Source organism: Saccostrea cucullata, unplaced genomic scaffold, assembly GCF_032062105.1.
Source record: "Saccostrea cucullata isolate Sc308-1 unplaced genomic scaffold, CSIRO_AGI_Scuc_v1 ctg64, whole genome shotgun sequence".
In the NCBI taxonomy this organism is placed as follows: Eukaryota; Metazoa; Mollusca; class Bivalvia; order Ostreida; family Ostreidae; genus Saccostrea; species Saccostrea cuccullata.
The window spans coordinates 576,946-603,537 of record NW_026937285.1 but is presented as its reverse complement, the minus strand read 5'-3'; the positions used below and the strand labels follow the sequence as shown (position 1 = coordinate 603,537).

At 34.7% G+C, this 26,592-nt stretch overlaps 3 protein-coding genes across 5 annotated transcripts; 1 reads left to right on the top strand and 2 right to left on the bottom strand.

Annotated features, from left to right (window-relative positions):
• Positions 1–1,021: 1,021 nt before the first annotated feature.
• LOC134247741 (pre-mRNA-splicing factor 38B-like) lies at positions 1,022–10,664 on the bottom strand. Of its 3 annotated transcripts, none has more exons than XM_062730105.1 (8): positions 10,552–10,664; positions 10,324–10,377; positions 6,805–6,975; positions 6,441–6,509; positions 6,077–6,228; positions 3,612–3,672; positions 2,393–2,670; positions 1,022–2,200 (listed from the first exon to the last, which is right to left on the bottom strand). In XM_062730105.1, exons 3-8 carry the CDS (start codon positions 6,958–6,960, stop codon positions 1,633–1,635), a joined length of 1,284 nt encoding a protein of 427 aa, XP_062586089.1. In that variant the 5' UTR covers positions 6,961–6,975; positions 10,324–10,377; positions 10,552–10,664; the 3' UTR covers positions 1,022–1,632. The 3 variants fall into 3 exon arrangements, with proteins under 3 accessions (XP_062586089.1, XP_062586088.1, XP_062586091.1); XM_062730104.1 differs by having other exon boundaries at positions 10,328–10,377; XM_062730107.1 differs by lacking the exons at positions 10,324–10,377; positions 10,552–10,664 and having other exon boundaries at positions 6,794–6,931.
• Positions 10,665–11,638: 974 nt separating this feature from the next.
• Positions 11,639–14,607, bottom strand: LOC134247710 (uncharacterized). Its single transcript, XM_062730041.1, has 6 exons — positions 14,572–14,607; positions 13,819–13,890; positions 13,555–13,611; positions 13,324–13,398; positions 12,644–12,780; positions 11,639–12,324 (listed from the first exon to the last, which is right to left on the bottom strand). Exons 1-5 carry the CDS (start codon positions 14,605–14,607, stop codon positions 12,661–12,663), a joined length of 360 nt encoding a protein of 119 aa, XP_062586025.1. The 3' UTR covers positions 11,639–12,324; positions 12,644–12,660.
• A 2,974-nt stretch (positions 14,608–17,581) lies between these two features.
• Positions 17,582–25,452, top strand: LOC134247740 (serine beta-lactamase-like protein LACTB, mitochondrial). Its single transcript, XM_062730103.1, has 9 exons — positions 17,582–17,885; positions 20,296–20,468; positions 20,998–21,064; positions 21,617–21,807; positions 22,094–22,174; positions 22,437–22,461; positions 22,584–22,754; positions 24,130–24,295; positions 24,486–25,452. The coding sequence occupies exons 1-9, from the start codon at positions 17,723–17,725 to the stop codon at positions 25,018–25,020; spliced, it is 1,572 nt and encodes a 523-aa protein (XP_062586087.1). The 5' UTR covers positions 17,582–17,722; the 3' UTR covers positions 25,021–25,452.
• The last annotated feature ends 1,140 nt before the right edge of the window (positions 25,453–26,592 follow it).

Sequence of the window (26,592 nt, the reverse complement as noted above, 5' to 3'; positions counted from 1 at the left end):
GTGAAAGGTTCCAAAATAATAGCTCAGAATGGAATGTGTAAGATGTACAAGCAATTGGCTGAGATGCAATATTCTTAGAAGCTAACTGTCTTATGAAAGGTCAAGGTCACTAATTTAATGGAACAACTTTGATTTATTAGGAAGATATTCAGACAGACTTACTCTGTTGCCCATGACTTTAAGCTGTGTTGCAGTCTATATTTAAAGTCATATATGTATCACAGAGATGTGTCTCTGCTTGGAATTGAACTCGGGAGCACAGTTCATTGCTCTACTGTATTTGAGGATAAAGATTAAACCACTAGGCCACCCTACATGTTGAAGGAAGCCATGCATCACACACTACCACATATATATATATATGTAAATAAGTTGCAAGATGTCAGAACTCCAGGGTTCTGGAAATATGAACATAATAGCAGATGCCCCAAGATTAGAATTATTGCAAATGGTTCATATTTCTTGTAATGTTCCAGGGATTAGATATCATGCTGAGTAAGACTTTAGGTGAACCTTTCAAATACTCTAGTATTTTAACAATATCCTTCCTCGCACTACTTGGCTATATATACCTCTAGTTCACAATATATTTTAAATCCATGAGGAATGAAATTCACTTTGCTATAAGCATCAATTCATTATAAGCATGTTTGATAGAGACATTTTGCTGTAACAATACAGTATTCTGCAGTATTGTTCCTTTCTTTGGTCATTCATTATCACACTGCTTGGTTGTACTGCCATTATAAAACCACAGCTCTTCATCACTTCAGAAGGAACAATATTTGTCAAAACAAGTCTATATTTCCACTTATGTCAAAAGTAGTATTAATGGATCCAATGGGCATCCATACAAATACATGTATTCGTATGAAAATTTCAATGTTTTGTTTTTTTTTTCCCTAGCTATAGATGTATTCTTCTTGTGATTTCAATTACAGTAGCATAGTGCTTTTGCACTGAGTCCTAACCACTTCCTATTTTAAAATGTATTATCCATAGCAGTAATGAGCCAACAGCATAACTTTCTGAATGTTTTTATTGTAAATAAAAACATATCCATCTAAAATCTAAAATGATTCAAAATAAAATGAACTTTGTATCTGCACATGTGAAATTTTGTACATTGTTTCGAACAAAATGGATTTTTTTTTTTTAAATTGAACTCGTACATGTATATGACCAACAAATATTTGATAAAGAACATATGACTACATGTATTTCTAATATCGGACATTGTCACATATTGCTGCAGCACACTGCATGATTAAAAAATCTCCATAGAAATTGAGATACAAGTATTAGCAATATTTACTGTTTGATAACATGAAATAAGAAAATGAAATAAAATTTAAGAAGTACCTAATGGAATTAGGAGAAACACTTCTTATCCAACATCAAATACTGAAATACCTTGAAGACCAACTCTTTAACTGAACAATGCAAATCTGTGAAAAACAGTCTTTTTTTAAGTGATGAAGAATAATGATGAAACAATCATGTGAATGTATTACACAGTTTTGATCCCATCCTTGTCTTTTTAAATGATACACAATGTAAACGTACAGTATATGAGACCACAGTGAATAAAAAGTTTTAAGGCATCCATATAACAGCTACTCTAACCAGAGATCAGGAATCATTCCTTGCATCAACTTCCTCTCTATCTGGCGAGGCGTCATCAACGTCCCTGTGACGCTTGGAGTGTGATTTATGCTTAGAATTACGCTCTTTGGACCTAGATCTATGCTTGTGCTTTTTTTCTTTCTTCTTCTTTTTCTCTCTGGATCCTGACCTTGACCTCTGTGCTCTTGCCTGCATTCTTTCCTTGCTCCTGGACCTTGACTGATGCTGTGACCTTTCTTTACTTCTTGATCGATGCTTAGGTCTTTCTTTGCTTCTTGATCTGTGGCCTCTCTGCCTCTCTCTACTTCTTGATCTGTCACTCCTTTTGTCTCTTTCCTGTCTGCGACGTTCTCTCTCAAGTTCCCTGGCAAAGTCATTACGAGGTGACCTTGACCTCCTTCTAGACTGTGAATATCTAGGTGGACTCCTTCGTCTGTAAGGTGACCTTGACCGATGTCTTCTAGGGGACCTTGACCTTCTTTGGACAGGTGACCTAGATCGATGTCTGCGAGGTGACCTTGACCTCCTTCTGGGAGGAGATCGTCGTGGAGGGGTACGTCTGTATTCAGGTGATCTATCAAAATAACAACATCAAAATTGATAATCTTCCCCAAATATTAAAATACACGGTTATCATTTACTTTAACATGGAATAAACAAAGAAATGTTGCTGCAAATGAAAAGTTGATAACCTCTCCCAAGCAATGACATTGTTATCTACTTTCAACTCTGGCTCAAATTTTAATTTTATTTAAAAGATATGTACCTATTTCTGTGATGAAGATTTCTTTCGGCTTCACCAAATGAGACTTCCCCGTCGGGGATGTGCCTTGGCCTCCTGTACTCCTCTGGTTCCTCTTCCTCCTCCTCTTCATAGGTCGGTGCCTGGGGCGGCCTCTCCTTCAGTTTCTGCATCAGATCCTTCTGCACAGGAACTGGAATTCTGGGAAATAGGGTGCAGTACCATTCCAGTTTTACCATCCACTGGCGAAGTACCTCTCCAATAGTCATTTTGTGTCCACCTCCTGCCTTTACATCTATTTCCTGTAAAATATCCAGGCACAAAACTTGAATCTGGATTACATCACATGGATAATTAACAGGTGTTGCTCTAGACTCTTGCACAAAGAAAATAAATATGATGTACTTAATAATAATACAAGAAATCCTCTTTAATATTCTCTACATTAAAAAGTCATTTCATGTTAAGAAATGCTCCGGAGCAATTGTTTTAAAATCCAAGATGCATGTACATATTTCTTGAAATATATCTTCAAGTGAAGAGTTCAACTACTCAACAATTGATGTGCCATATTGGTACAACTGCATTACATATATAGTAAACTGCATTTTCAAATTGAAAACATGGATGCAAATGCTTTAGAATTTCATTCCAAATGTTCCATTATGTTGCATGTATAATATTTTTCCTTTCCCAGAAATTTCAAACAATGATGATTTTACAGCAAAAATAATTTCACTTTTGGAGTTGTAAAAAGCAATCTAATAAGCCCTATTCATGCAACATCATGGGATACAAGATTGACCTTAATATAAGATGAGATGACTGGAAATTTCACAATCTACAACCAATTCTAAATACATCATTACATGTATCTCATATGTATGAACATTGATAACAAGGTATGGTGAATATCTTAACCTCTTTGGGACGCACGCTGTAATCTGGTATCAGGCCTCTACATCACAGAGACTAGAGCTAACACCCTGTAGTATACAAATAGCAGTCAAAACATACAGCAAAATAAAATATTTTTTACATCATTTTAATATTATTAGTATATAAAAAAATTATGAAACAGATTTCCTACTTTTTAATAAAATTATAGTGACTGAGCTACAAAATAAATCTTGTAAATGCATATTTGAAATTAATCTGAGTCAAGTGATTTTGAAAGTGAAAGTAGGAAACTCTGTTTCTGGTACATTACCCGGTTTTTGGCAGACAAGCTGTCCTTTCATACCTCCTCATCATCCAGATAAGGCTCGTACCAGTCCCACATCTCCTTAGGGTCCTGGCAGTATCTAAAACACAAATAAAACAGGGTCACATTATTCACATTCATCTTTTTTTTTTATTGTAACACGCATATTAAAGTACTGTAACAAGTATATAACAAGAGATGTTTGTAAAACACTTATGCCCCCCCCCTCTCCTCCTCCAAATAATTGGAATTTTTCTAAGTTCAAGGGACATAACTCTATCAAACAAGAGGCCCATGGGCCTTATAGGTCACCTGAGCATCATGCAACAACTTTCAAATGATTGAATTTGGTTCATGTTTTCAGCCAGATGCTATGGCATTCACAATTTTGAAAGAGGCACCATTGATTATCATAACTATACACTTACCAATTGCTTCGTTTGTTTACTTAATACAATGTACCCATCAGCAGGATAGGGGAACAAAAATGTATGTCAACTAATCAGTAATATTCAGCAATAATCAGGAGTTCCCTTACCACACATGAACCCCTGACCCTAGGTCTACACATTGCACAATTTTTGAAAAGGCACACTTGCTTATCAAAAATGTTCAATTAATACCAAGGAGCAGATTTCAAACAATTCATTTTCAGTATATAGAAGTAGAGCCCCCCCCCCCCCCTCTTCCCCCGTCTTTGGCATCCCTCACCCAGGGGCCTTGAAATTCACAATTCTGAAAGAAGAGCGCTTGCACATCATAACTATATAAATAGTTCATCTGCTTATTACCCAGGAGTAGAGAAAAAGATTTTCATATATGTAATGTATTATAACCATATAATCATGATAGAGCCACACCCTAACACCATAATCCCTGACCCTGGGGCCATAAAATTCACAATTTTGGTAGAAGCGTTCTTACTCATCATAACTATGTCCTTAATTAGTTTATTTAATACCTAGGAGTAGAGAAGACGCTTTTCAAAGAATAAATGCATTTTCACTATATAATCAATAGAGCCCCGTCTTAACACCAGAACCCCTGACCCTGGGGCCATAAAATTCACAATTTTGGTAGAGGCACTCTTGCTCATCATAACTATGTACTTAATTAGTTTATTTAATACTCAAGAACAGAGAAGAAGATTTTCAAAGAAATAATGCATTTTTACTATATAATCAATAGAGCCCCGCCCTAACACCAGAACCCCTCACCCTGGGGCCATAAAATTCACACTTTTGGTAGAGGCACTCTTGCTCATCAGAACTATGTACTTAATTAGTTTATTTAATACTCAGGAACAGAGAAGAAGATTTTCAAAGAAATAATGCATTTTCACTATATAATCAATAGAGCCCCACCCTAACACCAGAACCCCTGACCCTGGAGCCATGAATTTCAGAATTTTGGTAGAGGACTCATTGCTGATTACAATCATACCAACAGTTTGACTGCTTGATGTCCAGGAGTAAAGAAGAAGATTTTTAAAGATTGCACTAATTTTAGTGGTTTTTGCCCCACCCCCCAGGCTCCAGGGGGGCAGGGACCATGAAATTCACAATTTTTTTCCCCTTCACCCATAGATGTTATATGCCAAATTTGGTTGAAATTGGTTCTGTGGTTTCAGAGAAGAAGCTGAAAATGTTCAAATCTTAACGCACGACGATGGACGAAAACGGATAGCAATAGGTCACCCGAGTTTACTCAGGTGACCTAAAAATTGTATTCAAAACAGAACTTGGCCTATATACTCTTATGATAAATCTGTTTATTATACTTCTGTTGAAATGTTTCCTCTATAAAGTTCAGAAGGTAAAATAACTATCTTTTATAGTTCACGCATAGCAAAGCTATACCCCGAGGTATAGCTTTTGCTATCCACCCTCGGAAAATTTTCATGCAATTTTTTATGCCAATTTTGATTTCGAGCAATAAATCTATTGTCTGATGATGTCATAATGATTTTAGTAGCAATGTGACGTCATCAGGATTTTGATATGAACAGCTTATTCTTGCAGTATAATCTAACTCCAATGAAAATTCAAATCTTAGAAATTATAATATACATCAGTATAATAAAACACTTATCCACTGTTTGTGAGTGGGATAGCTCTTTCATCAAACCCTTGATAGGAACTATTCCCCTTGGGCAAGCCCTCGGGGAATAGTTCCCTGTCGCAGGTTTGATAAAAGAGCTATCCCATTCACAACCAGTGGATAAGTGTATAATACCAAATTTCATTTCAATATGTGCAACCTCTGCAAAGAAAATAAATGAAAACTGATGGTGGACCAACTGACAGACCAACCAACAGCAGCAAATCAATATGCCCTCCCTTCTTTGAAGAGCAGCATAAAAATACTGAGTTTCAGATTTCTTACTCAGATTACAAATTATCATGATTTTATACGAAAAAAAATATTCAAGGAAATTATGACTCTGTATAAAAGTTTAAAAGTTATCTAGTCTAACTTTTGCACCCAAGCAACTAAGCACTTACCTAATGTACATGAATCCCAGGCCTCGAATGTATGGTGAATCCTTGTGAGTAATTAATCCCATCAGCTGTTTGCGTGTTAGTTTCAGGGTATACAACTTGTACAGAAGACAGTAGGCACTAGAAACAATTCCACCCGCACCTACACCTCTTACCTGTAAGAAAAAAATGTAAAACTAAATATTGTCTTTTTTAATTTGATAGGAAATATTACTGTTCTTAATCTAAAATTCATAAATCTCTAAGCTGAGAGTAAGTTAATCTTGCAAAAAAGTATGGAACCCCTTATGGTCAGATTCAGCAAATTTTACAGTCCAAAAAGTGCACTATTGTATGTTAATTCTTTCTATCTAAAGCTAATACATACCCCTCCACACATTCCCGTCTGTCCAGCTGTTTTTCTACTACCTTTTTCCCATGGTTCTAAATGATCCACCTGAAAACAAATTCAATGACACCTTTGAAATTTGATTTGAACATGTTGGATCCATGCTTTGAATCATACCTAGCATTGAGAATTATAGCTATTACCGACTTGTTGTTTGCTTATGCTGCTATCAGCTACTAGTGACTTCTTGTTTGTTTTCTATCTTGTAATATTCAAAAATAAAAAATTGTGCTCAAAACTAAATATCCTTTGATTTTTTACAGGTATCAGATTTTTTTCAAAGAAATCAGTTACTCTAATGAAGCACCATGAAAGTAAAGAAAAGGTCTTACCTCTCACTCACCTTGTAGTAAATTTCATCAATGACCTCATGGTAGGTTTTGAGCTCGTACAAGTTGACTTTGAAGTATGGTGATGCCTGAATGTTAGTGAGAATTAATGGATTCAGGTTCATGGTTTTCTCATTCCCCCATGTGTTCAGTGGGTTGTTGGGAGCCATGATTTAAGATGATACCTATGTTGGAGAACATAAAATAAAAGTTTAGATAATAGTACATATGCAGTAAAACTTAGTTAGTACCAACACGGATATTGCGAAATCACGGATATAGTGAAGTTATCTTGGATCTCCAGCTATATAAATTTAACAAATTCTTTATACGGTTATAACGAATTACGGATAAAGCGAAGTAATTTCATAGGTCGCAGTGACTTCGTTATAACCAAGTTTTACTGTAGTTCGTTTTAAATTTTATATCTTTATGCATGTTATGTGGTAACAATCTTTGTAATGCTTGTCAATATTTAATTTTTGAAGAGAAAACATGTAATTTTGATTTTCATTCAAACACTTATCATTTTTAGTGTTGGCAACGAGTACCCGGTTAACCGGTTAACCGTCGAACGTTGCGAGTATCGGTTAGTAAAACTGCTATTCGGTTACTCGGATAAAATAAATTCTACATTGTAAAGGCATAGAAAATGAATGTTTTATCATTTATAAATGTATACTAACTTACACATTTGCCTAATTTTAGGTACCGTTAGACTTGATCTAGGGTATGGTTGTAGTGAATCAAATTGCTTTGATTAGTTTTTACAGTTTATATAATTAATAGATTTCATTGCTTGGGGTATACATATTTTGAAGGCCTGAGTTATAATTACCTCAATTGATAATTTAACGAGATACCGCCGCAGACATAATAAGCTTGGAGTTGTAACAAAAGAACAGCTGATTCAAAATCTGTTACATCACCTAAGCTTAAATAATTCGGAAACCAGCGATTTACTGGACACTCCACATATATTAACTATTAATTATGGAGTATGTAAATAATTATTCTCCTTGATTGCGACATATTTCGGGGGCTGAAAAAGAAAGTGTAAAATGGTGATTGACGATGACGTATTTATTTGTCTTTGAGTGTCGAATTCCTTATTAATTTTCTTTATTTTAAAATCGTAAATCTTCGACGATATCGTATGTGTGTATTGTAAATATGATGTCCCTATACAGTATATTTGTGCATTACTACTACCGATAAGTATAGAATAAGATAGAGTTGGGTATTGCGAGTGAAAACCATATTGCGATATATTGCAATATTTTACGTTGAATATTGCAATATATTGCGATATATTGTAGATTAATTATCATTAATAAATTTGTGCAGAAAGTTTAAAATGCTGTCAAGTTCAAAGACTATTTGATTTTATCTATAAATTTTAAAGGGGGCGGGGGATAAGACATTAATCGCACACATAATTATAATAACTTTTAATCAAAAACCAGGTACAAAATTAAAACAAAATGTACTCATTTGATGTATTTTCAAATTGAAAAAAAAGTTTATGCATAGTTTATTCTTTATAGTTTTTTTTTTGGGGGGGGGGGGGGGGTTGAAATAGCATAAAATGCATAAAATGTAACTTAATGATTAAAACAATACATACTATATAGAAATTTTATGTGGTCACAGAATAAAATTAAAGCCAGAAAGAAATTGTGACCTATTTTCGGGCGTTTGGTGTTTAGTCTGACCCGACCTAATTTCACATTATGACGGCATTGGCCTATCTCTACTGTTTTAATATACATGCTCCTGGTATAGCATGAAGGAGTTTAAAATGGCATGAAACTTGTTAAAAAATAATAAAAAGCAACACTGTTTCAAGTGAAAACATGGATGGTTATTTATTAGTAATATGTATCTTGAACATTCATCGTCGATCGTGTAGATTCCATCAGATTTTGAGAACCACAGCACACATGGTATACACCATGTAGAAATGTTTTATTTATTTTCTTTCTTAATAATTTTATTTCAAAGTCTTTTTATTAATAAATAATTTTATTTTAAAGTAAGATATTTAAAATTGCGACATTGAATGAAAAGCTTCTCTCTCTCTCTCTCTCTCTCTCTCTCTCTCTCTCTCTCTCTCTCTCTCTCTCTCTCTCTCTGAGAGCTGACGAAGTATTTTTTTACTAGATTGAAAAGGCCTGGGAAGTTACAAGTATTATTTCAGCAGTTTCTATAATAAAGGAGGTTTTTATATATTTTCATAAATATCGTGAAATACCGGTATCTGATTTTCATATCGCGATATATTATCGTGGTGGATAATACCGCAATATACCGATATACCGGTAATATTGCACAGCCCTAGAATAAGATAAATAATATATATTGATACTTTTACCAAAAATCATCCGAGTAACCGGGTACTCGATCGGAAGATGAAGCGAGTAACCGGTTACTAAAAATCGTCCGATTTGCCAACACTAATCTTTTTTGTTATACCTTTTAAAAATTTGTTGCTATATAAATCACAGCTGATAAGGTATAACACTTATAATGTTTTACTGAATGGTCGTAAAAAAAAAAAAATAGTATAAAAATAGTAAAAAGTATTTGACTACAGAGTGAGATTATTGGACCTGTCCTAGTTAGAATAATCTAACTGTGTCTCAGGACAAACCCTCACCACAGTTAGAATACGTCCTATATACTTTAAATGTAGCAAATTAGTAAGTAGGAAAAAGGAGTGGATCCGCTCCGAAATGATTTTGAAGACAACGAAAAAGGGGTTACACTGAAAATAACTACTAAATTAATCTTTTTAAACCTTTTTGAGATTGTTTATGCATTTTATCCTAAAAAATGATTCATATAAAAACGAAAATTCAACTAAATTTCTCAGTTTTTTCTCACTAAACATTTACCTGCCATGTTTAAATTCGGAACTCTCTAGATTATTCGTAGTAAATACACTTAGTACAAGTTTATATCGCCCAAATGGCATTTTTATTTTGCTACATAGCAAATACATGGAACTAATTCTATTGTTAAACTGGGTTCAAAGGAAAATATCATTTTACCGATAGAATGTTCTATCTAGACCTGTCTATGAAGGACGGTCACTGAACGGCTTACGATACAAAATGGGCGGGATTAGCATTTTACTTGTTGATATTAGACCGAGGTGGAATTGACCAAGTTTAAAAGCTCAGTACTGATAAAGGAAATAAATATCAAAGAAGCCAGCACAAGATACATATATGTCAAACAAAATGAGGTATAACAAAACATTTATTGACTGTGTTTTCAGGTAAAATGTGCTTGTCGACCCCAAAACCAAACTGTTTGCCTTCTGACAGCCGAATGGCCTCACAGTTTGGTTCTTTGGTTCGAAAAAATGCATGTAATGCTTGAAAACAGTCAATAAATGTATTTCATTGTCTTTAGTTTGGATATTTCAAAATAGAAATACTCAATTAGCGCAAAGTCACATCATGATCATTGATGATATTTTTTCTATTTGGGTGAAAGAGGGGGGGGGGGCTCTAAATTTAAGATACTTACGTGAATGGCAGCCAACAATTCTCCTTACACAAATTGCCTGATTACTGTAACTACAATGAAGTAAAATTCATTAATATGAAATGAGAAAGAGAAAAAAAAACTTCATTGGAAAATTTACGCAGTCAATAATCTCAGGAATCGAAAATTGACCTATTTAATTTTACATCCAATCATAGAAAAGGGTTTCTTTACGTTTTAAATATTATTCTAAGTTACTTAAATACCTTTAAAACTCTCTATATAGTCCCAATCATTGTAGTTTTTGTTCAAGCTTTTCAAATACTGAAATATTACGACTCAGCACCGTCTCACCGGAAGTAACGCATTTGGAATCAAGAACGATAACTTTCTCCATTTCTTATGGAACACCATGTGTGCAAGAACAATTGATATTGCCACAACTGTCGGAGATGTGACTCTAGTGGGCGTGTTTCTTTCAGAACAAGAAGGAAGAGTAAGAGTTACCAAAGATAAAAATCATATTGGCCTAGTCAGCAATTTATCATGTCTCTCGGGGAGGGGGAGTGTTCTGCACTCACCCTTGAAGTTGTGCAGCCCAATAGTGAATTTCGTTTTGACATGCATTTTCAACGTTTTATCACCATTTAACAAAATGATTTTAAAGTAAACACTGTTAATTTTTTAAATATAATTAAATGGAATGCATGCATGATTGATTTGTATGTTGTTTAACGTCCCTCTCGAGATTTTTTCACTCATATGGAGACGCCACCACTTGCCAGTGGAGAGCTGCAAATTTTGTCCCACGCTCGGCTTTCTGGGCCATTGAGCAGGGAAGGTGCTTTTTCGTGCCAGCACCTACTGCGACACGGGACTTCGGTTTATAGGTCTAATCCGAAGGACCGATCTCCACGTACCACAGTGGGATTCGAACCTGCGAGGTAAGGATCAACTCTTTACTTCGCGACTCTAGATCTCTGGAATGCATGTAGATTTCCAAAGATACAGCCCAACTATTATATTATCTGTTATTTATAAACAAACTTCAACGTGCCAGCGCTTGGGGCTCTAAAGCTTAGATGAGCTCATTTAATTTCTTTTATCTTAGCCTCACTTTTAAAAAAGGAATTTATTATGGGAAAGTGAGACTTACATGTAATGTAAACCCTGTAAGTTTTATACCTCTGAATGCTGATATCTTTCATATCAGAAAACCTAGAATATTTTGACGCTTCGCTTCCTCGGTTAAAAAAAAGAAAAACGTATTTTTCTGAAACATTTTATTAATTTAAAAAAATTAAACATCAGGCAAATAACATATCAAAAGAAATTATTGAAAATATTGTATGAATGAATATAATTAAGACAATCCAATGACTACAGGCTAAAAAAAAAGCTACAAAATCCAAAAAATGGAATATTGAAAAAATGTCAGCAACTGACATATTCAGAAAACCATAAATGCTTGTGTTATTCTTATATGGAAAAAATAAAGTACATGTATGAAGCTATGGATTTAAAATTCTTATCATAAGAGAGATGTACATGAACTTGTACAGCAGTCAATCTTAGATGAGCTAGTAAGTATTAGCATGCTTTGAAAGTAGTACACTCACTACAGGTGTATTTTGACTCAAAGGGTCATTACTCCGAAAAAAAAGTCAGATTGGAGGGTTCTGTCCAACACACAAATAAAAGGCAACTTAAATTGCCATATATAAACAGTCTCTTTGCAAACTGAACTGAAGGTTCCACGGGAATGTTTTGAATGTGCAACACAGCATATGCAGAATGACAATGCCGATCACTCAAACTGGAAGCACAGTGGTTACTATGGCATTCTTGTAACTTGGACACTGTGAAGGTCTATACAAATCATGGAGCACGTGTGTTGAATACACCATGCACTGTCTAAGTAAAGACATTCACTGCTCTCAATAAAATTCACAGTTAAAAAATGCCAGCGTCCAGAAGAGAAGTAATGGTATGCTTCCTACAGTGATCTCGCCAAAGACATGCTCGACATGATCAGACACCTACAATGATATGCAATTTTAGACATATACAATACATATGCATATGGCAGCTAGTATATGAATGCATATAAAAAGAGAAAGTTGTCACAAGGGTAACAGAGACAGAATTTTAAGGAACTGATACATTTTCTAAAGAAACATATTTGGAATTTATGTATATATGTATACCTCTATCAAAATGACATATCAATAAAGAGAGTCAAAGATATAATTCAATTTATATATTAGATTTCTTTAAAATCAAAATTACGCATATATTTCAGTTGATAATATAATTAATTTTGGGACACACCCTCCGTCTTTAGTTAAAATTTCTTACCAAGAAAACTCTCCTCTCTAGTAGACGTAAAATGAGGAGTTCAGGTCGTGACTCTGGGAGACTTGGGGTTGTCTCTGTTGTGGTACGTCACGGCGCACTGCTCTGTGCTTAAAGTTGACTCTAGCCAACCACTCCATCTGTAAAGAATAGATCATACACATGAAACAAATTTTGGTTAAAGAATACGTATAATGTTGAAAAGATAATACATGTAAAAGGTTGGGGGGGGGGGGGGGGGGGGAGGCCATTACTTTACTGATGTGTGTGATGTTTCCACACACGCTTATTTTTTTTGTACCTCCAAAAAAAACCTGAAAAGCAAAAAAAAAAAATAAAAAAAAAAGGAAATGTCTATTTCCCAGACACGAAAATCCTATTTCGTGGGGGGGGGGGGGGGGGGGACTTTGACCTATATACATGTATATACTTTTTAAATAGCGATAAAAATTTCCCAAAAAAAAATGAAATGAATTTTTATACATCAAAAAGACTATAAAAGAGTAGGGTGCTGTCCCCTCCCTTGGATTCTATTGGCCTAGCTGTATTTGACCGTTTGTTTGGCTTTCATACTATAATTGTAACTGCGATTTACAGATGATGTGGTTTAATAATCTAAAATAGCAGTTAGGAATATAGTTTTTTAAAAAATTGCTTGGATATTAACAATCAGCGGAGTTTACCTGATGCGTAGGTTGTGGTATGGTGGGAAGTTCCCTACGCTCCTCAGATTTGTTAATGGCACTGGTCAGTTTACGCTAAAACAAAAAAAAACATATTACTTTTATGTCACACATTTAATATAAATTGTAAAAAAATGTTTCCACGCCAATAGATCACGGTTATTCATTGGATGAGATGCATTCTGTGGCATGCATGCAAGGTGTGTAAAATGTACCCAGTCAGAATCTTACCCAGTCTTCAATGTGCTCTACCCATCCATGAGCAGCAGAAGTAAAGACTGGCTGACACTGGAGAGAAATGACAGAGGTTATTACAGAGAGAGAGAGAGAGAGAGAGAGAAGAAACATTTGACATGCAGATTTCTACTGTAGCAGAGAGATATATATATATATATAGAGAGAGAAATGACAGAGATTATGTTACTAGTGAAGATATGAGAGACAGACGACAGAGGTTATGTTACCAGTGAAGATATGAAAGACAGACAGACTTACAGCAGATTTAGCCGCCAGACTCAGCATCACTTCGTACCACTGTTTGTCATCTGAAGAGGCCTCTACACGGCGCTAAAGTAGATAATTAACTCTTGTTACATATATTCAAAGGAGAAAATCGCTTTAATATTGATTACTCTTTATGTAACATCAGAAAATTTAATTAAAAGTTTAACAAAGACAGTTATCTTTTAATCTATGATAATGGTGACCCTAATGCATGTATGGATGTAATTCATTTGTAAAACGTCTGGAGATAATAATGAAAACGCTAGTGTTTGAACCTGTGTTGCGGCCTTTTTTATTTTACCTATGTAATTTAATATTCAGTTCATACTTATGTCCATGCTGGCTTACAGTATTCGAAATTAAAAAAAAAAAAGTAATACATTTGATAAAGGAGAATCCCTGCCACAATACAACCCCCACCAACCCCTTTTAATTATAAGTGGACTTTTGTTTTATGTAATATTATTGATATTCTTGCAAGTGATTATGTTCGAGAAATGTATACAGCTCTTCAAATGCAATACCAAATTCTTCGTACACTTACTTGTCATATTTTAATTTTTCAACAATTTGCCTACTGCTATACCCCCCTACCCTTTTCCCTCCTACACATTGTATTTCCCTTTATATTACGTTTTTTTTTTATTTTTTAAAATGAAATATGGTCCGGCGCTTTTTAATTGGTCATTCCACAGGCACCTGACGTTACTTATTTTTCTTTTAATAAAAAAAATATACACATACCGAATAATAAACAAGGTACCCATCGAAACCCGCCATCTTGGATTTTCGAAGTAGGTCATCACTTGTATTTTCGTCTGAAACTCCGTCAAATAAATTCCCTGCAACCATATTCTTTCTGTAGCCAGTCTTTCGAGGTCTAAACTTACGGACACTGCAGCCAGGAAGGCACATTACACTTGTAAATATTGAAAATCCCTCGTCAAACTCGACCTACTGCTTCAACATTCCGAGAAATCGCCAAAAGGGGGCCGGAAGTTTACATCAATATGCTAATGGGAATTCCGTATTTGTCAGTTTTGTGGTGGATCTAAAGCGGGGTGTCATAATTACTTTGAAATTTTAATGAATATTTCGATTATAGAAATGAAAAAAATGCAAAATGGGAAAAATAAAACACTTCTTATAAATATACCTGTAAAATATACTATATTAATCTATACAGGTCGAGAGAGAATTTTGAGAGGGGGGAGCTTAACTAAAAAATCAATAACAAATCATCTAGAGTTAATTGAATCGTTTCCAAAAAACAATAGACTGCAAACCATCCAGTTATATATATGGCATATGCTTAATTGAAAAAGGAGAAGGATCACACTGAAAAAAGGATATGTAATGAAATCAAATATAAGCCTATGCGACATGTATATGTATAATCTGTCACCAAGAAAAAAAATAAAAATGTCGCCATGTCAGTACTTTATTGCAATACATAAAATTGCAGATCTCAACATTCCCTGGGATAATTTTAGTGTGGACCCCCCCCCCCTCTCACACACGTGCGTACATACTTATAAAGTCAATCTTCTGCACGGATAGAGCTCAATCAGGGCATCAATAATGACAGTGTTATTAATTATATTTAGTGCATGTAAGTAGGGCCTTACAACCAACTCAATTTGTTTGTTCATTGATCAGCTAGCATGATCAGGCCGATCTTCGACATTTACCAAATATAATCGCTTTATTAATCAAGATATATCGAAATTATTTTGAGAGAAATAAAAAGAATGTTCTTACACGTATAATTATTACGTTGTATTATTGTCTGAAATATTGTTTTTGGAATAAGTACTAACTTTCGCCGGTTATTTTTAAAAATAAATCGCACAAATATATTGACCAATCAAAAAAGGGCTTTCCCTAAGAATTTCAAGTCGTATGTAAATTCCGGCCCCCTTTTGGCGATTTCTCGGAATGTTGAAGCAGTAGGTCGAGTTTGACGAGGGATTTTCAATATTTGCAAGTGTAATGTGCCTTCCTGGCTGCAGTGTCCGTAAGTTTAGACCTCGAAAGACTGGCTACAGAAAGAATATGGTTGCAGGGAATTTATTTGACGGAGTTTCAGACGAAAATACAAGTGATGACCTACTTCGAAAATCCAAGATGGCGGGTTTCGATGGGTACCTTGTTTATTATTCGGTATTAGGGCTGTGCAATATTACCGGTATATCGGTATATTGCGGTATTATCCACCACGATAATATATCGCGATATGAAAATCAGATACCGGTATTTCACGATATTTATGAAAATATATAAAAACCTCCTTTATTATAGAAACTGCTGAAATAATACTTGTAACTTCCCAGGCCTTTTCAATCTAGTAAAAAAATACTTCGTCAGCTCTCAGGGGCAGAGAGAGAGAGAGAGAGAGAGAGAGAGAGAGAGAGAGAGAGAGAGAGAGAGAAGCTTTTCATTCAATGTCGCAATTTTAAATATCTTACTTTAAAATAAAATTATTTATTAATAAAAAGACTTTGAAATAAAATTATTAAGAAAGAAAATAAATAAAACATTTCTACATGGTGTATACCATGTGTGCTGTGGTTCTCAAAATCTGATGGAATCTACACGATCGACGATGAATGTTCAAGATACATATTTCTAATAAATAACCATCCATGTTTTCACTTGAAACAGTGTTGCTTTTTATTATTTTCTAACAAGTTTCATGCCATTTCAAACACCTTCATGCTATACCAGGAGCATGTATATTAAAACAGTAGAGATAGGCCAATGCCGTTCCTGATCGTATGTCATAATGTGAAATTAGGTCGGGTCAGACTAAACACCAAACGCCCGAAAATAGGTCACAATTTCTTTCTGGCTTTAATTTTATTCTGTGACCACATAAAATTTCTATATAGTATGTATTGTTTTAATCATTAAGTTACATTATGTGCTATTTCAATAAAACACCCCCCCCCCCCAAAAAAAAAACGTATCAAGAATAAACTATGCATAAACTTTTTTTCAATTTGAAAATACATCAAATGAGTACATTTTGTTTTAATTTTGTACCTGGTTTTTGATTAAAAGTTATTATAATTATGTGTGCGATTAATGTCTTATCCCCCGCCCCCTTTAAAATTTATAGATAAAATCAAATAGTCTTTGAACTTGGCAGCATTTTAAACTTTCTGCACAAATTTATTAATGATAATTAATCTAAAATATATCGCAATATATTGCAATATTCAACGTAAAATATTGCAATATATCGCAATATGGTTTTCACTCGCAATACCCAACTCTATTCGGTATGTGTATATTTTTTTTATTAAAAGAAAAATAAGTAACGTCAGGTGCCTGTGGACGGTAACTACAACGCAAAGCTTCTTAGCAGTTACCTAGCATGACGTCATCTGTTATAGCAACGAAAGAAATACCATAGCAGTATAAATGGTGAAACAGGAACACTGGTAAATGGTCATTTTGTGCTTACCTTGAGTTAACCTTCCTGGTTATTAGCAAAATTTATGAAATGTCTGCTCCCGTTTATTTCGTAACATGGTGATAAAAATCAATCAGAACGTGATATTACGTCATAAGTCGGGAAAGGGTTTTGCACATTATCCCACCTAGAATTATAAAATTTATAAGAATCAATGCAATAGAAATATGCACTGTAAAAGCTGCATGTCTTAAACGGTGCCTACAATGAACAATGTTATATTTTCACTCTTTGTCTTAGAAAAAAAAGAGGGGGGGGGGGGGCTTTTCTAATAAATCGGGTTCGGTCTTCCTTCCATGGAATCAGCTGGCAGTAGTCTATTTTACTAGTGACAATTTTAGCTAGTTCTGCAATAGTGATGCAGACGGGAACATTGTTTGGGAAAGGGATAATATAGTTATGCCATAGGAATATAAAATGCAGGTAGTAAAACATATTTGCCGATATGCAAAAAATGTGAGAGGCCTTTTTGTAAGACGACGGAGTTCGATCCCGATCTTGAGAGGGACTCGCTCATTTCACAATGAGGGGAGAGGACCGATATATTCAAACAAGAAAACAGCAGTTACTTTGGGCATTGGTATTTCAGCATATTTTTACTTATCGTTACTTATCGTTACTACGTGACTTCCGGATATTGTAGCCTTATAGTCATATAAAATGTCTTGATTTTCCCAGTGTTTATCCAAAATTAGTAGTCTTCGCACTTATAACATCCTCTGGTAGACTGTTCCAGATCTTAGCAGCTCTCAGGGTGAAGTTATATTTTCTGATATCTAGTCTGGCTCTCTGGATTAATAGTTGCTTGGAATTCCCCCTTGCAGTTTCTCTCCCTACATGATCTCTCCTAAATTTCACAAAGTTGGCTGCTTTTGTGTCATATTTTCCACTCGTAATTTTATATATCTCTATCATATCTCCTCTGTGTCTTCTATAGCTGAGTGTTGGTAGTTTGAGTTTCTTCAGTCTCTCAGAATAGGTAAGAAACATTCCAGGTATCTGCTTTGTTGCCCTTCTTTGCACTCCCTCCACCATCTCAATATATTTAGTTTTGTATGTGAACCAGACTGAGCTTGCATAGTCCAAGTGTGTTCGAACCAGAGATTTATAGAGCAGAATGAATGTATTTTCATCTAAATGTTGAAATATCCTTCTAATCATGGCAAATGTCGAGTTGGCTTTCTTTACTTTCTCGCATATGTGTTTCTCAAAGGTTAAATTTTCGTCGATGATTACTCCTATGTCCTTTTCTTCCTGAACACGCTCTAAAAATTCTCCTAATAACTTGTATGACACCTCTTGTGAAGACTTTTTCCCTATATGCATATATTTACACTTTTCAGGATGGAATTTCAACAACCAAGTATTGCTCCACTGAGTGAGTTTTTCATCTCTTTGCAGTGTTTCCTGATCTCCATTTTCTTTCACAATGTTAAAAATCTTTGTATCATCTGCGAAAAGGTATACCATTGACTCGACGATCTCTGGTAGGTCGTTTATTATTACAAACAATATCGGTCCTAAGACGGAGCCTTGTGGGATGCCGGATGTTACATCATGCCACTGTTCTATTCACTGTAACCTGTTCTTTTCTATCCCTTAGGTAGTCTTGGATCCACTGAATTGTTTCAAGTCCTATTCCATATGCTTTCAGCTTGCTGATAAGACGTCTATGAGGAACTGTATCAAATGCTTTCTGAAGTCCATATATATACAATCTATGGTGTGTCCCTGATCTAATGCCTCCGTCCATTCATCTAAGACTCTGAGTAGTTGTAGTGCGGTTGACCTCCCTCCCATGAAACCATACTGCCTTGTTGTAAATAGATCATTCCTTGTGAAGTGTTCAGTGATCTGATCCCGCATTACCTTTTCCATTGTTTTACACACGACTGATGTGAGGCTCACAGGTCTATAATTTCCTGCTAAGGACTTGTTCCCTTTCTTGTAAATAGCACTTATTCTGGCTTTTTTCCACTCCATTGGAACCCTTCTTTCCTCCAATGATCTATTGAATATCATAGTTAGTGGTACCGACAGCTCCTCATGTAGTTCCTTCAAAAACCTTGGATGAAAATTGTCTTCCTGGGAAAGGGAGTATTTTCTTAACAGTTTCTTCCTTTATGTTACGTTGTTCCCATTGAATTTGGATGTTTCTGGCTTTAAGTTGTGGTACTTCACCATCTGGTTCTTTGGTAAAAACACTACTTTCCGCTAAAATGTTAGCTTTTGTTTCATCATCATCCGTTTTTTCTGATTTCGGATCTCTAGGGTCGGTGCATAAATCTGCAATCCCTTGTCTGCTTTTACTCTTTGAGTTGATATACTGCCATATTCTCTTTGAATTACTCTTTGCTTCCTTTGCTAGATTTTTTTCGTATTTCTTCCTAGCCTTCCTTACTAGTTTCCCTGCTTTGTTTCGAGTACGATTGTAGTTTCTTCTAACATCTGGATCTTTGTGTACCAGGTACTTGCGTGCCAAGGCATTCTTCTCTTTAATGACATTTAGAGTTTCTTTATTACCATTCAAGGTTTCTTACGTACAATTTTTTATACTCATAAATATAAGACTTAGTCGTTTAGTAAATGATTTTACCAATGTAGGGATCTAATCAGAAAATGATAAACATAAAATTAATATGATAATGATACTCTGTTTATGCATTTAATCTGGTATATAATATAAGCTTTTTTTATGAAAATAGCTTGACTAATAAAGTTATCAAATTTAAATAATTAATTTAAATTTTGAATGCAGCCCCTTACCCCAAATTATGCATTTATTTTCATTTTACACTATAGATATAATATGCATTGTTGTACATGCAACACGTATATATCTAAAAAAAAATGCATGCAGTAAGATAGGTAAAAACAGATACAACAATTAAGTAAACATAAATATTATGCACTCTTTAGAAAATAACATACAATTTTTTTGGGTCTACATGCTTATTTTAACGTTTTTGTATATATATTGTATATTGCAGTAGCAGGAATAGGTGTTGGTGTGGTGTACATCTACAATGTAAATAGTTCTATTGCTGATTGCAAGACCTTTCCCCAGAAAGAGGATATAGACACAGGGGTAACAGTTAAAGCAAGGCAGCTATCACGAGAGGAAATTATTGAAAAAGCACGAGATATTGTTCAAAGAATTAAGGTAAATGGAACAACAATATTTGTATGTTTTGTTTTCAAAAAATGCAATATTTCATTAATTTAGATGGTTTGGAAATACAATAATCTACTAGTAAGATTTATGAAATATAATATGACTAAGACGCCTTTTAAATTATATTTATTAAGATGGTAATGAAATCTTAGTGACCCAAATGTCATAAATAGATATTTACCTGAACATAAAAATAACCAATACTGTAAATCACTTTTTGTTCGCGAGAACTTTATTTTCACGTAATTACGCGAGACAGTGTGCTTGCAAAAATTTAATTCTCATGTATAATAGCATTCCTTAAGATTATATAGAGCAATAACCACAGTTCCTGAAAAATTTTTTTCGCTAATAAAGAGTCAATGACTATCTCGCGAAAATAAGGTGTCCCGAAAATTTAGTGATCTACAGTATGAATAAGTGAAGTCTTGATTAATTTACTTCATGAAAATGAAAGAACAAGCTATACATGTCTATGGACTTCATATTGACACAGTTGCTTTCAATATATCCACAGGATGAGTGTGGTAGTCCAGGTCTGGTTGTTGGGGTCAGTGTGGATGGTCAAACTGTGTGGACAGAAGGTCAGTCATGTTCACATCACTTACTGGACAACTCTTATTGGACAATGTCTGTATGAAAACTGCCCCTTATTCTATATACTGATGTTGACCAGTCTTCAAAGTTTTTTCACCTTTGTACGTGATTGTAAAAGGAAAACTGTTGCCGAGGCCCTATGTTCCACCAGGAACCAAAAGGAACCGTGACGTGATTGTAATTTCTTTTCATCTTCGAATTGATAAGGAAATGAATGCCTTTTTATTGGAAAATTCAATGTTACTGAAAATTTGTCAGTTTGAAAGCAATCTCTTTGGACCCCTGTAAAACTTTGATGTTTATTATTAATATGATGTTGCTATGTACTCTGATCAGAAATATTGCCTTCTGAACAGACAATAATTTTACATGTATCACATATGTTCTAGATATGAGTGTTTCAAATTCAATAAGAGGTAGCCGATTCCCTTTAAAAACTTCATCTCTGCCGTATAATTGACTTCCTATATCAATTTTTGTTTCTGATCGAGTGGGGTACATTTATAGGTGATTCCCAATAACAAAGTTTGTCTTTGCAGGATTGGGGTATGCTGATGTGGAAAACAGAATCAAAATGAAACCAGAGACAGTTCTTAGAATCGCCAGCATCAGTAAACCCATCACTATGGCAGCTGTTGCTAAGCAATGGGAAATAGGAAAACTAGACCTTGACAAACCTGTACAGTACTATGTGCCTTCATTCCCAGAGAAGAAAGTCAATGATGTTACAGTATGTAGACTGTGAAGAATGCATTACAATTAATTAGACATTCATCCTTCATTTAATTACAGTATAGTGTAGATTTAAACTTTTGTCAGAGTCAAGAGCTTTCCAAAATTATCCTTACATGATGTGAAAGTCTGCTAATTTTTATCCATCAGTGGTGGTATATGATGCTCTTTGAGGGGAAAGCGAGAGGCAAAGTTATTGAAAAATTTAATCATTATCAGTACAAGCAATTGGATGAAGTGAATACTATGCTTTTATGGCTTTCCTTTTTATATATATCTGGTAGGTCCAGTTAACAACACGGCAGCTGGTATCACAGATGGGAGGAATTCGCCACTACCGTAAAGACTACATCAAGAAAAAAGAGGTTGGTAAAATCACAGTTTGAAATTTTTTTAACTTATTGAAACAGATAGTCATCTTTGAGTATCAGTGGGTGTGAATATTTATGAAAGATTAGTTTCAGATTATATAGTGGATTTTTCATCTGTAATGAACTTGTAAATGTAGGGAAATGTAAAACTGGCATTTGTAGTAGGAGAGGAGGGGGGATCTGATTGACATAAGAGTTCATGTACTTGTTTATTTGATCATTATTTTCTCTCTCTTTTTTTTTCAAAATACTGTAGGAAAAAGAAGAAAAGACAAATCTAAGTAAGTTTCAAGATTCTCCATTTCAATAAAATAGCATAAATTATAGGTACATGCATAACTTATTCTTTTATATACTTGCCAATGGACAAAATCTTTATTATAAAATTGTATTCAATTGACAGATGAGAACAGTGAGAAAAAGAATGCAGGAAAACAGGGTAAAAGTGGTAATAACAAGTCAGAGGCTCAACAGGATGAAATGGAGTTAGAGGAATATTACATCACCAGAAAGTACAAAAGTGTGAAAGAGAGTTTGACCTTATTTCAGGATGATCCACTGGTCCACAGTCCTGGTAAGTCTAATCTAATTTCAGGATGAACCATTTGTCCTAAATCCTGGTCCACAGTACAGGTAGATCTAACCTTATTTCAAAATGTACCACAGATCCAGTCCTAATAAGTTTGAGTAGGTCTGACCTTATTTCAGCATAACCCACTGGTCCACTGTCCACGTAGGCCTGACTTTATTTCAGGATGACAAACTGGTCAACAGTTCTAATAGTTCTGGCCTTATTTAAGAATGACCCACTATTCAAAATCCTGGTAGTTCTTACCTTATTTCAGGATGACCCATGGTCTAAAGTCCTGGTAGTTCTTACCTTATTTCAGGATGATACACTAGTCTACAATCCTAATAGGCCTGACCTTATTTCAGGATGACCCACTGGTCCTGGTAGTTCTGACCTTATTTCAGAATGACCCACTGGTCAAAAGTCCTGGTAGGTCTGAACTTAGTTCAGGATGACCCACTGATCCCTAGTCCAAGTAGGTCTAATATTATTTCAGGATGACCCACTGATCCACAGTCCTGGTAAGTAAGACCTTATTTCAGGATGACCCACTGATCCTGGTAGTTCTGACCTTATTTCAGGATGACCCACTGGTCAAAAGTCCGGGTATGTCTGACCATTATTCAGGGGATGACCCATTGGCAACAGTCTAGGTAGGTCTGAGCTTATTTCATGATGGTCCCCTGGTTGACATTTTTGGTAAGCCTGACCTTATCTAAGGAGGACTCACTGGACCCCAGTCCAGGACTCCAGGTAAATCTGACCTCATTTTTAGGATGACCAAGACCAATTTCCATGACATCTTTGCTAGCCAAGTGTTTCTGATCTATGCAGTCTTAACAAATGCCCTATTTATTCATGCTATAGCCATAAAAGTCAGGTTTGCTTATGTGATATCAAGCAAATATTTCTTCATGCACACAGCTTGCAGTTTCAATAGTGTCTGAAGTACCCACAATTACTGTATACAGGGAAATTTTCGCCCCTTTTGCCCTACTCTCATTTGGGCGAATTTAAAACGGGGCGAATTGAAACAATTCAGTATAATTTCTTAAAGAAAACCATCACTGAGCGAATTTATAACGAGGTAAAATTGTTTGCAAGCGTGAAAGGGCGAAAATAACACGGGGCGAAAATAACCCTGTATACAGTATTAGTTTTAATAATTGTATGTTGGGACAGGACAATTAGGTTTTGGGTGCCTGTCAATGTTTTTTTTTTTCCACAGGGAAACATATCCAAATTGAATTTCAACAAATTACAAGACAATATTTTTCAGTGTGAATTTCATACTTGTTAATCAATTTAATGGAGTGGTTGGTTTTACACTTCCATCTGCCACCCACTTTTCTAAAAAGGTTAATTACCTGTTTTGCAGGCAGTAAGTTTCTGTACACAACACATGGATGGACTTTGATCAGTGCTGTCCTAGAGGCTGTAACCAAAGAACCATATGAGAAACACATCATCAAAATGGTGAAGGAACTTGGCATGGATAATACATTTCTAGACGAGCATTCTCCTCTTATTTATAATCGTGGAAGGTAACAGGAATTTTAAAATAATTTTTTTTTAGAAATTATAGGACAATTAATAATGTTTCCCTTAAAATAGCATGAAACAGTTCTTTGAATATTGTTCTAAGTATTAATTATGTGCAAAATTAAAAGGAACTTTTGTAATAAGATTTTTTTTAATTAAAACATGTAATATACGTATATTTGTTTATTTCAGGCATTATGTCATGAACAATAAAAGTCAGTTGCGCAATGCTCCATACGTCGACTTGTCATATAAGTGGGCAGGAGGAGGTCTGTTATCCAACATCCCTGATCTTCTGAAGTTTGGAAACGCCATGTTGTACAGCTACCAGTGTCCAAGTAATTCCACAAACAAAAACAGTTCCTTAAATACTAGTGACTCTCTAAAACAGGGCTTCCTGAAGCAAGAGACTATGAAATCAGTATGGACCCCTTTGTTTAAAGCAAGTAAAGAGAAAGACGTGTTCTATGGCATGGGCTGGTTTGTTGATGAAGAAGGCCAAAAATATGGGCAGGGAAAACAGAGCAGATTTTGTGCCTCTCACACAGGTGCTGCTGTCGGTGGAAGCAGTGTTCTTTTGATTTTGCCCCCATCAACCAAAATGGTGGATCATCCACCAAAAGGAGTGGTAGTGGTTGTCATGGTGAACATGATGTCAGTAAATCTGAGTCCGACAGCTATGGAGGTGGCTAAACTGTTTGAAAATTTTGAAAAATATCAGACATGATGAAAAGCAGCATATTAGGTGATGATGTCAGATTCTGACTGTATAAACAGAAATCCATGAAGTATACCCACCAGAATGAATGTGAATTATATTAATACATGTAGAACATGAACCCAGACTGCAATTGATTTGTTAATGATGTTTGAAATTTTAGAAAATTTCAGACCTGATGAAAAGCAACATGTTTAGTGACAGGTTGTCAAAATCTGAGAATGTAAACAGAAATCTGTAAAGTGCCTTAAAGAATCAATATGAACTCTATTTATGCATGAAATGCATGTACATGTACCCAGACTGCAGTTGATTTGTCAGTATTACATAGAAAGGTTTCTTTTTAGATATTAAGTAAATCAATGGCAATATTTAATGAAATTCCTTAAATTGATTAAGATGATCTGTAAGTTCTTAAGATTCACACAAACTTATACCTTTGTCAAGTTTATTAAATCAATAGATTGCATTTATATATTCTAAAATTTATTAATATATTCCCTTTTTTTATGCAATTCTGTAAATTGTTTGACTTAATTACAAGTTTTTATCCAAATCAATAAATGTTATTATGAGCTATTAAATTTAAGATGGAATACTTTGCTTGTGTTAATCTTTTTCTTTTTATGCCCCCATAAACAAAGTTTTGGGGGTATATAGTTTTTGCCGTTTGTCTGTTTGTTTGATTGTTCGCAAAAACTTTAACCTTGCCTATAACTTTTGAGTGGGTGGGGCTATGGCTTTCATATTTCACAGGTGTATTCCTTGTGACAAGACCTTTCATTGGGTACCAACATATTTGTCCTTCAAGTTTAACCTACTTTTACAAAAAATTACCTTACTTTTACTTAAGTGATAACTTTTAAAAGGAGAGTGCAAGGACTTTCATACTTCTCATATGTATTCTTTGTGACAAGACCTTTCATTGGATTCCAACATCTTTGACCTTGACTTTGGTTGACCAACTTTCAAAAAATGTTAACCTTGGCCATACATTTTTAACAGTAAGGGTTAGGGCTTTCATATTTCACATTTGTAATCCTTGTGAAAAAAACTTTTCTGTAGAAAGCAACAACTGTGACCTTTTGACCTTGACCTAGGATTCTGACCTACTTTTATTAAACTTTAACCTTGGCCATAACATTTTAACAGTTAAAGCTAGGGTTTTCATACTTTAAATATGTAATTCTTGTGACAAGATCTTTCTTTAAAAACCAACAACTTTGACCTTGACCTAAAAGTTTGACCTACTTTTTAAAAACTTTAACCTTGGCCATAACTTTTTAACAGGTCGTGCTAGGACTTTCATTTTTTTACTGTAAAAGCTGTGATATCTTCAGTAGATTTTTTTTTCACTCATTTGAAAAGGGTAACAATAAAACTAAATCTTTAAAAAAAAAATTGTTCTTTAAATAAATTTTGATCAGGTTATTTTTTTTAAACAATGAAATTAATCCTCCCCCCCCCCCCAAAAAAAAATCTTAAATCACAAATCGATGAAGTTTATTTCCTTGAAAAATTTCTGCTCATGCTGTGTTATCATAGTAGAAAAGGAGAAATGTATAAAGAAAATATATGGCT

Bases quoted from the DNA above. Each gene is read 5' to 3' on its own strand.
- LOC134247741 (XM_062730105.1), bottom strand. From the start codon at position 6,960: ATGGCTCCCAACAACCCACTGAACACATGGGGGAATGAGAAAACCATG. The intron at 6,510-6,804 runs GTGAGTGAGAGG...ATTTGTTTTCAG, and splicing joins TTGATGAAATTTACTACAAG to GTGGATCATTTAGAACCATG. The intron at 6,229-6,440 runs GTATGTATTAGC...TTTTTCTTACAG, and splicing joins AGACGGGAATGTGTGGAGGG to GTAAGAGGTGTAGGTGCGGG.
- LOC134247710 (XM_062730041.1), bottom strand. From the start codon at position 14,607: ATGGCGGGTTTCGATGGGTACCTTGTTTATTATTCG. The intron at 13,891-14,571 runs GTATGTGTATAT...TATCTACTTTAG, and splicing joins GGTACCTTGTTTATTATTCG to CGCCGTGTAGAGGCCTCTTC. The intron at 13,399-13,554 runs GTAAGATTCTGA...TTTTTGTTTTAG, and splicing joins TAGAGCACATTGAAGACTGG to CGTAAACTGACCAGTGCCAT.
- LOC134247740 (XM_062730103.1), top strand. From the start codon at position 17,723: ATGCAGGTAGTAAAACATATTTGCCGATATGCAAAAAATGTGAGAGGC. The intron at 20,469-20,997 runs GTAAATGGAACA...ATATATCCACAG, and splicing joins ATATTGTTCAAAGAATTAAG to GATGAGTGTGGTAGTCCAGG. The intron at 24,296-24,485 runs GTAACAGGAATT...TGTTTATTTCAG, and splicing joins CTTATTTATAATCGTGGAAG to GCATTATGTCATGAACAATA.